General features: G+C 42.2%; 1 protein-coding gene across 2 annotated transcripts in view; it reads right to left on the reverse strand.

Moving 5' to 3' along the window:
- SGPP1 (sphingosine-1-phosphate phosphatase 1) overlaps positions 1–13709 on the reverse strand; it is a 50737-nt gene extending 37028 nt beyond the window's left edge. For both annotated transcript variants that reach the window (XM_039536683.1, XM_039536682.1), the window contains exon 1: positions 12684–13709. In XM_039536683.1, coding sequence (XP_039392617.1) covers positions 12684–13373 — 690 coding nt within the window. In that variant the 5' untranslated portion in view covers positions 13374–13709. The remainder of the gene's footprint in view (positions 1–12683) is intronic.
- Between the last annotated feature and the right edge of the window lie 326 nt (positions 13710–14035).

A 14035-nucleotide genomic window follows, 5' to 3' on the forward strand; every position in this document is an offset into this window, starting at 1 on the left:
AAACCAAAGGGCAAGGACCTGTATTGATAGTGTTGTGCTCTGAGAGCAAAGCTTAGGAAGCATCTGTTAGAGTGTTAGATTGAGATACAGCAATAGTGTGTATATCCTGTGACCAACCTGATCCATAGGGATGTCATTTCATGACATTTCAATGGGTGGTTTTAATTTGGCAGTGCCCATCTCATCTCTGAGACCCTCATTTTACAGATGAGGAACTGAGGCACAGAGAGGCTAAGGGACTAGTCCCAGGTCCCACAGGAAGTCCATGGCAGAGCAGGGATTGGAACTTAGGTCTGCTATTCCCCAGGCCAGTGCCCAAACGAGGTGGTCATCCTTCCTTGTATGGAGATAAGCATCCTTCAGATCCATTAATATCATGCAGTTCCTTTTGTTGTTGGCAGCCACTGTGGCTTTTAAGGTCTCTATACTGAATTTTGATTTTTTCGTGGAACTGTTGAGATACTTGAGGTCAAGAGCTGTTCTTTATGGCCTTCTGATTGGTGGGAGGGGGAGGGAAGAGAGAAGAAGAAACTAGGAACAATATGGAATAAAAGCCTTGTTTTCTTTCTGGAGCGGGAACAGGTTATATTGTTGCCATTCATAAGAGATCTAGGATGACTGTCTGCATGCACTGATTCTTCCTCCTTAGGGAAAAGCCCTTAGACTATACAATTCTCTTTTTAAATAGGTTGAGAGGGACCACACTTACAATACTGTGCATCCATATTATCCCTGCTTGTGAAAGCATGAATGGGCAGTTAGGCTATCAGATTAACAGATATGATGTATGTATGTTTGTTTGTTTACTCTTGGGGCCTGATGCTCCCAATAGTTTTCATGCCAGAAGGAAGGGGCTAAGAATACACCTGCCTGGACTTGGCTGCCTGTGATTGAGCTGGATAGGGAGGAAGACACTCTTGCAGGTATTAAAAAAAAAAGTCTGTTAGAAAAGATGAGTTCCTGACCACCAGAGAAATAGGCAAATTTATCTTTATAAGAGGCACCAGGATAAATTTTGACTGGTACACACTGAGGAAACTTCTGAGCTTACAGAATGGAAACCAGGAGCGGGGGGCGAGGGCAGAGGGGGAAATACAATGGGCCAAGATGCCCCTTAGTACCTGCTGGTTCTTCCACATCTGAGCTGCTATCATTACTGCACAGCCATCTGCTTGGGTTAGAAGGTGGAGGCAAGGCACAGCAACCTGCAACAGAGGCTGATAGCAACACCCAGGATATTAGGGCAACAACTCTCAGCAGCAGTGGCGGATGACTGTCCGATAGTTTCCTAGTCTTTTAGGTGTGGCAGGAAATCCCTATCTCACTATTATATCCTCCCAGGGTGCATAAAGAGGGATATATAGCTATAGCTTGTCTAGGGCATCTGCAGACCTTATAATCATGATTTAAAATACTCAGTACATTCTTCCCTGAGAGTCTAGCTGGGGGGGGGGGAGGGAGAAAGAGGGTGTGCGGCCTTCCTTCCATAAGTGAGGAGAATTTCCTTTTGTAGGGTTTCAACTATGCACACCTCAAGGAAACAGGTTCATGGCTATGGCCTGCTGTTTTCTGCATTGATTGTTATGCTGCACTTCAGGAAGGTGAGCACAGGAGGCAGGTGCTGAGGAATATCTGTCCTGCTGCATTCCACAGATTTATGTTGCTTGAGGGAAACATTTCACTTTGTACCTATTGAGGGCTTGTCTACATGGGACTTTTCCTATGTGGATGATGCTACATTGCACTACGCAACTCTTAATGTGTTGTAGCAGCATTCACATGGAATGTTACTGCATGGTGAGCTACTGCTCTGTAGAGTCACGTACTGCTTTGTCACAAAGCAAAGCCCCTTGTAGACAAGCCCTTAGGGCAGTGGTCCCCAACGTGGTGCCCGCCGGGGTATTTATGTGTGCCCACTTAGTGCCCAGCAGGGGACCTGCCGGGCACAGAGAACTCAGGCTGCGGGCGCAGTGTTCTCTGTTCCTGGCAGGTGCAGGGCCTGCCTAGTTCCCAGCAGGGGAGAGAAGCTGCGGCCCCAGGCCTGCCAGGGACAGAGAACTCTGAGGCTGCAGGCACCGGTGTCCTCTGTCCTCGCGGCTATTCTCCGGCTTCTCTCTGGATTCATATATTATGTAATATTAAATATGTTTTTTGTATTATTTAATGAACAAATACAAAATAAGCCTTGTAAAACTGTTGGCACCCGCCACGCTCCTCTGAAAACATGAATGTGCTACTGGTCACAAAGGTTGGAGACCACTGCCTTAGAGTGCCTCCTAGAGAAATTACCTGGATCAGACTCTTCATAAGACAGAGGGATTGGGAGGCCCTTTTTCTTCCCTTAGAGCTTCATAATGGGATGAGGAGAGGGGTCTGAACATCTGAGACCCCTTTTTTTCTTATGTCTCCTTTGATGCTCCCCCTCAGACAGAAAGAGAATTTTCAGACTGAGGGTCTCCTGGAGGGCCATGGAACCTTGTGGTTACTCTCTTGTGCAGATTTCTTGCCCTAGAAAGAGGGGGTTCAAACTGAAAGGTTGTGCTGCACTGGGAGCTGAAGGTGGCTTTCCAGGATTCCACATCCTTTTTTGCAGAGAGATTCCTAGACATAGCCTGAGTCAACTGTGTGGGCAGCAGGTTGCAACCCCAGTGATTCAAACAGAATCCGTAACCAACATGCTGCACCTGATAGATAGAACTGGTATGACATTGTTGGCAAGCAGTAACCCTAAGCCACTGCAATGCTGGCCAGAGGAGCATGCTGCAGAACACTAGGAGCAGATGGGCCAGAGGGTCCCTTAGAGACCCTCCTTTTTCTCTCTGCTCTCTGGGTCTCTATCAGTAAATCCCTGCTGCCGCAGCAGCTGTCAGAAAGAGGCTGGGCAGGGCTCCAGGCCAACATTCAGGACTATAAGCATGGGCTCCAGCAACTAGGCAAGAGGCTCACCTGGCCTTCTGCTATTGTGCCTCATCTTACACACCCCTCACGTGGTAAGGAACTGCCACTTATGACAGTCCTGGGGCCTCTGTCTGGGTAATTTTACCATGAGGTGCTGCCAATGTTTCCTGGAAGCTGTCCTGCTCAGGGAGGAAGGCTGCAGGAAATGCTGTCTCAGCCTAGAGCCCTTGAGAAGGGCCTGGGTCACCACAGCAGTCCATGCAGGCACTCAATCAGCAGAGGGAGGTGCAGGAGACAGTGTCCAGCTTTCTCTCACTTCTTACCCATGATGCATTCCACATGGATAAGCAAGGAGGGGAGGGACAGAAAAGGCGATTGCCTCTGCTGATAAAAGCAGAACCTCAAGAATTTCAACCTTCTCTTCCCTCACCCCCACTTCTTTATATATGTTCTGTAGCAGGTCTGTCCGCCTGCAGTTTAAGGGTATGTCTACACTGCAATTGAAATGCTGGGGCTGGACCACGCCAGCTGATTCGGTCTTGGACTAAGGGGCTACTTAATTGTGATGCAGATGTTCAGGCTCAGAACCCAAGCTCTGGGACTCTTTGCCCCTCACAGGATCTAGAGCCCAGGGTGCAAGCCTGAGCCCAAACATCTACACATCAGTTAAACAGCCCCTTAGTCCAAGCCCTGTGAGCCCAAGTCAGCTGGCACAGGCCAACTATAAGTTTTTAACTGCAGTGTAGACATACCCAAAAGAGGAAGATGAAATCTGGTGGTTTCTCTGTGGTGGAGACACACCTCCCTTACTGCCAAGTTTGGTCCACCTCCAATGCTGCACATAACTGAGTCATGGATCTGTGGACCAAATAATTAATAACTCACTTATATTAAAAAAAAATTTACTCCATGCTTTCCAGAGTTAGACATTAACTGATTCAAGGTATTTACAAGATAAGGGTAAATTTGAGAACTTGCTGGGTGCCAAGTGCCTATGGACGCTCAGCATCTCTGGGGATCAGGCTCAAGACAAGACTCCAGAAAATAATTCAGGTAATGAAAGCTATAAGAAGATGATTAGTGATGACAGGGAAGGAAGAACTGTTACACTATCATTACAAGATTATGAGGTGCAAACCTTATGAAGGGCATCTATAATCGTTAATACAAAACATTTCTCAAGACCTTAAAGAAATCATACAGTTTGTCAAAATCTCTCAATCCTGCTAGCTGCAAGTAATATGGCAAAATACTGCACCCTTACTGTCACTACAGTTTTTGGTAGACAAGCCCTGAAAATATTAACTACATATTTGTGCCAACCATATGAAGTCATGAGAATATGACAAGATGTGTATGTAGACTTTTTTTTTGTTTTGTTTTTTAAAAACCAAGGGACTGGTCATATGTGATCTGACTGACAATTTGAATTTAAAACAATGTTTGCTTTGTTATACATAATGAGGCTATGGATACTTTACCAAGTAAATAAGTTGCAATTGGTGTCAACTTATAGATACAAACTTCTATGATTTGTAGTTTTACTGGCTGTTCTACTGTTAGAGTCTACTAATACTCACATTTAAACACACGTTAGTGAGCATATTTCATAACACTTTCAAGAAATAGAATGTAAGCGGCTTATTTGCATGTACAGTATATGGCCAATCTTCAATGAAGTTTTTGAGTATTTATCTGTGAATTTATAAATTAAACATGATCCTGAGAACTTGACAACTGCGTCAGTTATTTCATCTGACATTACAGTATAAATAATATGATCCTGCTGGGGAGAAATTTTCCTATTATTGAGAACTCAGTCAAATTGTGTGGCAAAGCACTAATAGCAAAGTGAAGAGTATGTAATATACAACTTCTAGGTTATGTAGTGGTGATAGGATTTTAGTTAATTAAAATACAGGGTTATTCAATGTATTTACCTTTAACTCTTAACTGGGGTGTTTTCCTGCACTGAAATTTCAAGATAGGAACAAATCTAATGTGCTTTTATAGATTTAGTAAGACATAGGCAATCAAATATGAAGTAAATATGTCACTCATTTTATTTGTAGTTTCCTTAAACTAATCAAATGAAACACAATGCAATGTTCAAAACAAGGTTACAATTGAAAACTCAATCAACATATCAATGGTTCAATTTATCTAGCTCACCAATTACTATGATCGGTAATTAAAGCATTTATCAAAATTCACAAGAATTACACTTCAATACTTTACAGGAAAGTTATGGAAGAATTATTAGATTAAAAGAAAGGCAATCGGGCTAAGAATCTGCTAAAGACAGAAGCTGACTCTTGCCTTTGTTTTAAGGGAGTATAATACATAAAATTATTTCTTTGTATCTTCCCACTGAGCTGTTCCACCTTAAGTTTCTGAGAACATACGACCCACGTTAGATTTTATTTACTTAGCTTATTCACCTTCCCACATTAAAATACACTGTCTTCATCTTCCTGACACTTTTATACAGACGCAGAAATTATTCTTAAAATCAGGCACTTAATGGCTTTGGAATAACACTTTTAACCAATATACTTTCTTACTAATTAGATAACAGATTTGGGAATTTTTAGTGTCTTCCTAGGGAGAAGGTTACACACACACACACAGAATGTCAAATGCACATGGCTTTTTCTTAGAGTCTAATTAACATGATTGGTCTTAGGTGAGAACTAGTTCTGATGTTGCAAAAAATTTGAGCTCCTTTTGCATGCAGGGTGATGGTTGGGCTCTTCTCTCTCTCAGTTGTGACTTCAGGCTTGGCTTAGCTGATGATCAGTCTTTAAATTTCTTCTCTGGATGACGAGTCCAGGAAAGAAAGCAGGACAAAACTTCAGGTATCGTTGTTGATGCAAGAGGGAGTCTCCCTACTTTCCTTCTGCATGGCTAGTCTTGTAGGATTCTGTGCCCTCTTGCTCTGCCTTGGGGACCACCTTTCTACAATTAGGGTTTCAGCATGTTGGCTATAGCTCAATGTGGTAGTAATTCGGTATCTCAATCTGAGGTCATAGTAGAAGAGTCCAGTCTGAGGTGGACATTTTCTTCCAACATCCATGGTAACCATAAGCAGAGCATGTGAGAAGGATCTGGCAACAGACTTCTAACAGAATATGGCCCATTCTCACTTTGCTAAATATAATTAGCAGCGTGTAGTCCATTACCCTTTTACTAATTTCCATTCATTTCTTGTGACTGTTAGTAAGCATGACAAGGGGGCGGGGGGAAAGAGAGAGACTCAAAATGGGGCCAAGCACAAGGTGAGTACCTGACCTACTTCAGTGCCCTTTCACCTAAAGCAGCTCTGATTTCAGTATTCCTTATTAATACTAAACTTAATTTTACCAAATAAGACCTGGCCAAAGTTTCCTACAGATAGATGGAGAATCAACCATATGTCAAAATGTACTGTAGATGCAGAGGCTGTCGCGATTAAAGTTTTAGTTTAGCTCTTCTTCAGACAGACAGATATAGAAAAATTAATACCAGTAATGTGCTTTGATTCAACTGGGATGAAAACATCCCATAGGTTATTACACATTATTATGTTTTGCAGAAAAGCAAGGGTACTGCTTGCTTTGGAAAAAGCAATTAAAATTTGTTTTAAGCTTACCAAAGATTCCCAATTGTCCATTTTATTAATCTATGTCTTTTAAACACAGTCTGTATAAGAGCAAGAACAAAAAGTTAAACCAATAACCTTGATGAGTAAGATAAGCATAGTTTTGTTTCCTTATTTGCTAATGAGCAGAAACTAAATAAGTCAATTGCCAGCCGCCAGTCTGTTATTGTTCAATTTAAATTTTCACACTAGCTGCTACACAGTCTATCCAAAGAGTGGTTGTACACAAAAACATGCACACAATTTATAAGCAAAGTACTGCAATATTTGCTAACAGCACTGTTTGGGGGGGGGGGAGGAAGAGGGGGGTTGAATTCCAAATGAAAGCACAGGGAGTTACATGCATGAATACCTATATATCAAGATAACTCAGGTACGGTATATATGCCATCTACTTGTTTAAGCACCCTCCTATATCCTTTTCCTCCTCATCTTCATGCAAATTCTATGCAGACTTTTACACCTGGAATTTTCTCCCTGACCTTTTCTGGCTAATATCAATATATTTTTAAAAAAATTAAGCTTTTATTAAGGCATCAATGCATATGCACTAACCAAGACATCCATATTATCTTATTGTTGTAAATCTTGTTCTCCCTCCTCACGTTTCTCACTGGACACCAAGCTAAAATGTGACAATTTAATTCTCATTAAAGTCCAGGGAAAAACACTAACAAACAAACAAAAAACCCAACCACCCTAATTAGCTTACATTAAAGGTCTTCAGCATAACAAATAAATATGACAATAAATGTTGGTTTTCCAGGCAAGGGAAAAGGCAACACAGAATTATTAAACAGATATATGAATGTTTAGCCATCACATATTTTAACAATCCAAATCTATTTGCTTCATTCCAAAATCTCACTGAACAGCCAAAAAACAAACTAGAACAGCTTTCAGAAATCTCAATGAACCACCTTAGCTTCATGTAGTTTACATTTTTATATTAAACAGCTGAAGGGTTTGTTATGTAGCCATATGTATAAGGGAGTCGGGATTGTCAATTTACACTAATTCAAACCTGCCTAATGTTTACAGGTGCTAGGAAAGATGGTATATTATGCAAATAGCCTGAAGAAAATTAACTGAGAACTAATCAATTTAATATTCACACGATTATATTTTCTTCATGTTAAGTGAATTGTTCCTCTCAATACTAAGTGTAACTAGATAAGACATCACACATTTTTAAGTGAGTCATTACAGTGACTCAAATCCAAGTGAGTAATAAACTAAAGTTCTTCATGGCTAGATCCTGTCATTACTGTAGAGCAGCTTTGGCCTTACCCAGCCACTGGAAGATTCCATCTTCATAGGCAGAGTTGTTCTAGAGAAGCTACAAAATCTCTTACACCACCCACTCCTGGCTACTAAAGCAGGGGGAATGACCCAGTCTTCCATAGACACCACAATTACTCTTTCCTGAAACAACCCTTTAGGACTATTGGCCACCAGCATAATTTAGCAAAATCCATAGGCTGCTCTAGTTTACAGTAAGAATTGTACTTGTGCTTCCCCAATCTGGTACTAAGGTAGCTTAAAAAAAAAAAAAAACACCTTTGCAGCAGCCCTCCTGAGCTGTGCAGAGTCTGATAAATCGGAAATGTAACACATTAAGATATCAAGCTTTGAAAGTTTGAGTTTGATCTGTACAAAAACATTCTAATATAAAATATTTTCTAAAATCAGGTTAACAAGTACTTGTTTTCAAGCACTCTCTAAAGTTCATGAAAATTTTTATCAAATGTCAGTTAACTGTTTACATCATACAGTGCTTTTATATTACCTCTTACCCCCATGGCACTTTAGAATATTTAAAATATTGAAGACTGGTTGAAGATTAGAGTGTGCCTGTATTTTCTTTACTGTGGTAAAATCATATTTAGAAAAAGGTGTGTGAATGTAGATCTTGATATGAACTAGGAAATACACTTTTTTTTTTTTTTTTTAAATATCATCCATGGCACCCTTATTTCCAGTTGATCAGTTTTCTTTACAATTTTCACCATCTATTGTATTAATATCCACAACAGTGTTTCTAAATTTCCATGGATCGATTTCATCTGCTTTGTATTTCAAAGTCACCGAGTAAAATTATAAAGTTTGTGGGTTTTTCCACTTTAGTAAACAATTTAATAATAAAATGAAGGGATTTTTCAACATAATCCTGTATAGCTGAAATAGAGAGCTCATTAGTCAAGTTCCTATATAGCGTCAAAGTAAGTAACAATTAAAAAGTCATATATTACAAGAGGACAGAACAGTTAACTATGATGAAGTATTATCAAAACAATTTTTTTTTCTTGCTGCTAAAGATCAATACTGTTCTTTTGGAACCAAGAATCCTTCAAGGTCTCTCTGGTTGTGCAAAAGAATTCAAGCAATATGGTAAAAATGTGGGATATTTGCAGACCATAGGTTAGGGCTCCATATGTCACACTCTAGGTAGAGATCTTTGAGTCCTGGCAATAACATACCAGAATAGAATACTACACCTTTCAGCTATTACACACAAAAGATGGGGATTACTACTAATGAGGTCCCCTGTTGTTCAAAGCTCTCCCAAGCGGTAACTGAATTAAATTGCCTGATTCCTGTCAATCCACTATTTCCAGAGTAGTAAAGAGAACCAGTGTTTTATGTCCCACTTTTACTTTATGGGTAAACTATGTGGAGTAGCAGAGGTATTAGAGTTGCCTTCCTGAATCCAAGGACAGAAAATAGTGCATCAGTTTATATTTGATTCACATTTAGAATGTTTCTTATCTTATGGCTATTATGATAACAGGAATTTTCTTTTTAAATTAAAGCTTCAACTCTGTAGAAGTTAATGGCTTAGGCCCTTTTATTCACAAAAGTTTTACCAAGCTCTACTTATTTGTTAAAGAGAAAAGTAATGAACAAAATTCCATTAAAAACAGCATTCTATGAATGCAAAAGAACTGCACCTGGTAGAAGGTAGCAGCTAGAAGAGTAGTTTTATGTATTGGGATGAAAAATACCTTTACAAAAAAGTAGTACTTTAAAAATATTTTAAATACTATTAACTTTCTTCTACTGAAGAATAAAAGGCATCTCTGCAGAGTTGTTCCCTACAATATACACTCATTTTGCCCAATCCAGCACAACTGAAGTCAAAAGGAGTTTTGTCATGGTCCTTGATAGAAGCAGGATGTGACCCTTAGCAAGAAGATTCTGCCAGGTTTTTTAAAACAAGTAGGGTTTCTCAAAGGCAAGATGGGTGAGGTAATATCTTTTATTGGACCAACTTATATTACCTCACTGACCTTGTGCCTCTGAAATCCTGGGAACAACCAGCTACATCATCACTGCAAACAATATAGGTTTTCAGGCGAGACTTAAGTTTAGTGACATGAAACTATTAATCTAATTTTAAATATTCCTTTGGAAATATTAGCTCGGGAAGTTAGTGCTAAAAATTCATTTTATTAAAAAAGTTTTGTTCATAATACATAGTACAACAAAATCCATCAACAGAGCACTTCATTACTATAGAAGAGACATGAGTTCAAACTTTTAACAGAGTCTGGAATTATTATGAATGCAGTACACCCAACTGTACAGTAGAGAGAGAACCTCTAAATTGCTTCATAGCAAATCCTTATAGTCAGCACTCATGAGCAGCACAAATAGGCTTCAGAAGGAAAATACTGCAGCCCTCCTTGGTTAGATGTCAAGCTGCAATAAAAGGCCTAGTATAACACAATAAGCACAAAGAGTCAAAGCTGAGGTTCTGAAGATTCTCAATATCTAGGCCCAAAAACAGAGACCCACATAAATCAAACTCCTCTCCCCAACAAGAATAAAAAAATATTTAGAAGTGTCAATGAAACTACTTAAATGTTACTGCCCAAACTTTTATGTGAAGTCCAGCACATTTATTCACAGCATCCATTTTCTATAAAGTTTCTGAAGCATCCTAGTCTGATTGTTCAGACTTCTTCAGATGACAGATACTATCCTGAATAAACTTTAGTTTCCGTGTGCTCTACTATTCAAGCAAATAATTTCATATGAAATTAAGTTTTTCATAGAATCAAGAGATGGCAGAGCAATCCATTTAAAAGATGCTGGTTTACTGAAAAGGTTAAGGGTGGTTCTACTCTGAATAGTGACAACAAACCAAACCAAAGCATGGGTCCCATGTTTGTCATCACTTGAGTTTTCATAACAAATGTAGTTAGTTTACCAGTAAAAATATTATTTCTCTGATTGCCAGTGCTGCAAAGTCACTCTGACAATCAAGCTAGGCTCTGCTTCCCACACATCACTACCAGAATTGACTTCATAGGGTTTAAACGGATATAACTGACTAGCATTACTAACATGTGCGCTGTAATTGTAGTCTTGTCGATCCCACCTTGCATTTAGCTGTGATGCTTGGAGTACCTTTCCCAGACCTGAAAAAGAACTCCATGTGGCTCAAAAGCTTCTCTCTCTCACCAACAGACATTGGTCCAATAAAATATATTACCTCGCCCACATTGTCTCTCTGGCATTAATAAGTTATTCTGTTAAGGATATATAGAAAGCAATATAACTCAGATCATTCTCAGACTGTCAGCTCTCCAGTGCTAATGGGGTAAAAGGCAATAAAACATTTTTCTGTCACTAAAGTAAGCAACTGTGACTGAATGTACATGTTGTTGAATAAGGTCCATTTTTTATGAGTCACTCTTTACAGTGAAACTATAATCAAAGTTACTAATAACTGAATATATATATTTCATAAAGTAAACCTTAACACCTTGATCTATCAGATGCCTATGCACATCAATTGGGAGGGAACTTGGTGTGTAGTGGAAGGCACTTGGCCTTTGGTTAAAAAAAAGTGTAGGTATCCAAAATAACTACACTTTTGGGGAGTGGACTGACTTTTACCAAGGTTAGTTACTGCACTTTGAATCTCAATCTTTGTTTAAACCTCATATTTGCACATTTCTGAACCTTCAACCAGCTCTCTCCTTTCAGAATACCCATTTCACAGACTGAGATAAAAACATGTGTCATGCTATGACAGTAAACAGCCAGTGATCATTAACAGCATTGACTGAAAAGATAAGGGTTCTTTACTCACTAAGCTGAAAGTATCTCATAGCAATTTGCTGCACTTCTTAAAAGTTATACAGCTATATGAAAAGCAGTACAGACAGCAGACCATCTGAAAACGCTCAACATGTTGCAAGTAGAAATCAACCCTTTTACATAAGCTGGATATAGGAGATCCTCCAAATACACAGCTGTTACTTAACATGCAGTGCATTGAAACTTCTGTCTATAACACTTGCTATCAAGGAATGACCAAAAAACGACCGAAAACTCTTGTTGCTCACCTGCCCCTGCAAGTGGTGCGAGAGAACTCGAGGATCATGTATATGTAGAGAATTTTCTAGCAATATGTTCAAGAGCAAAAATTTCAGTAATACCTACCACAACTGAAAACATGACATGATCTAATTATCCACAGAGTACAATTTATCATTTAAATTGACCTTGTTGATCTAAGATGCAATATACCTGAGATTAAAATTTAGATGAGAGAAGGGCAAACCTGAAAAGGTTCAGAAGTCAGTTCCTGATAAAAAAAAAAAATAGTACTTCTACAGTTGTGCAGCACTTTGAGGATTATTTATATCTTCAACACCCAGATAAGAGATTATTAAACTAAAACAGAGTTCAAGGAGATGCCAAGGACAAGTAGTACATCAGAAGCAAAAGTAAGATTATCACTGAACTCTAAAGTTCCTAGTGCTCTGTAAGTCAGTCAGTCAGTTAAACCAATCAGCCTGCCAAAAGATCAGATGCTTGTACAAAGTTTACCCAAACCACTTGAGGCTACAAAAGTCTCACAAGAACAGGGTGCAGACAGAGATTTAGAGCACACTGTGCACATTGTTACTATTCAAATAAAAGCCGGAAATACTAGAAGTCTCTCGCCTGATATCTAAACACTTACCTGGATGACCAAAAAAAAAAGTTAAATTCACATTCATTTTTAAGAATAGATGATTTGGGGGGGTGGAGGGGAGAACAGGTTTTGTATTTTATCCAAACCAGTTCACCCCTCCCATTAAGGCAGTGGAGTGCCTCTCTCGCTATGAAAAAGAAGGGCGGGCATTACCTGCCACCTGCCGTAGCTGAGCAGGACGAGCGCCAGAGGGATGGCAGTGCCCGACATGGCGTGGGTGGAGGGCATGCTGTACTCGGAGTTGTAGAAGACCTCCAGCTTCACCACGGGAGGGGAGGCAGGCCGCGGCCAGCGGATCACATCCTTGGTGCACTGGCCCAGGTACATAACCCAGACCCAGACGATGATGAGCCTCCTGCCTATCCAGGCGTCCAGGTTCCAGATGCAGAAGGGGAAGAAGAGGATGTAGAAGAGCTCGTTGCCCAGCTCCGTGCCCAGGTTGAACAGATAATAGAGGAAGGGGTTGCGGATGGCGATCTCCTGGCAGGCGGCTTCCCCGGTCAGGGAGTTGCGGCGCGGCTGCCTCCTCCCCCAGGCCTGCTGTGGGGGTCCCTCCCCGCCGGCTCCCCCGGGGACCGCCCCGTTCCCCAGCCCCTTCGGGTGCCGCTTCTCCTCGCCAGCGGCGCCTCGGAGCCGGGGCCACCCATCGCCTTCCCCTCCGCCGTTCATGGCGGGGCAGCTGCCGTTGGCTAACGGCCCCGGCTCCCCGCTCTCCTCAGCGAGCGGAGGGGAGGCCGCCAAGCCCGGGGGCCCCTCCACCCCGCAGAGCCGCTGGAAGTCGGCCACTTTCTGCGGGTCCTGCAGGTCGGCAGCGAGCCGGGCCAGGCGCTGGAGCAGAGCCATGCTGGGAGCCGGGTGCCGCGGGGAGTCTCTCCCGGGAGAGGGGCGGGCGGGATCTCTCCTGAGGGGAGGGGGAGCTATGCCGGCGGGGAGGGGGCTTAGCCTCTACTCGACCCTAGAAACCCGCCCAGCGGCCGCTGCGCCTTCCCGCTACGCAGCCGCAGCTCCGGCCCGTCGGTCACCCTCCCCGCTGCCTCCTGTGACCGTCCTGACTCAGCCGAGCCCGGCTGCCCCGCTGCCGCCGCGCGCGCGCGCCCCGGCGCCCTCCTCCTCCTCCAGTCACCGCCCTCCGTGCGCGCGGTCCCACCACGGAGCCTGCGCAACGTTCTGCTGGTAAGGCAAGAGCACTGGCGGTGGAAGGCCCTCCTGGTTGGCTGTACCCCCCCTTCTAGGAGAAACTGCGACCAATCACCACTTGTTCTGAGCGCGGGAGCGGCCAATGAACTTTGCTTGCTTCGTCCTTGCGCGGGTGTCACGTGGAGATGCCCACAGAAGCTCAAGGGTGTGGGGTGGGCAGAGGAACTTTAGCTCCTGAGCACGCAGGCAGGAGATGTGCGGGGGGGAGAGCCACCCCCCGATCTCCATCACCCAGCAGGGGTAGGGAGAAAAGAGCTGCCTCTCCACCCCGCACCCACCCATATCTATCACCCAGTGGGGGGGGGAGG

This window comes from Mauremys reevesii, linkage group 4 (genome assembly GCF_016161935.1).
Source record: "Mauremys reevesii isolate NIE-2019 linkage group 4, ASM1616193v1, whole genome shotgun sequence".
Taxonomy (NCBI): domain Eukaryota; kingdom Metazoa; phylum Chordata; order Testudines; family Geoemydidae; genus Mauremys; species Mauremys reevesii.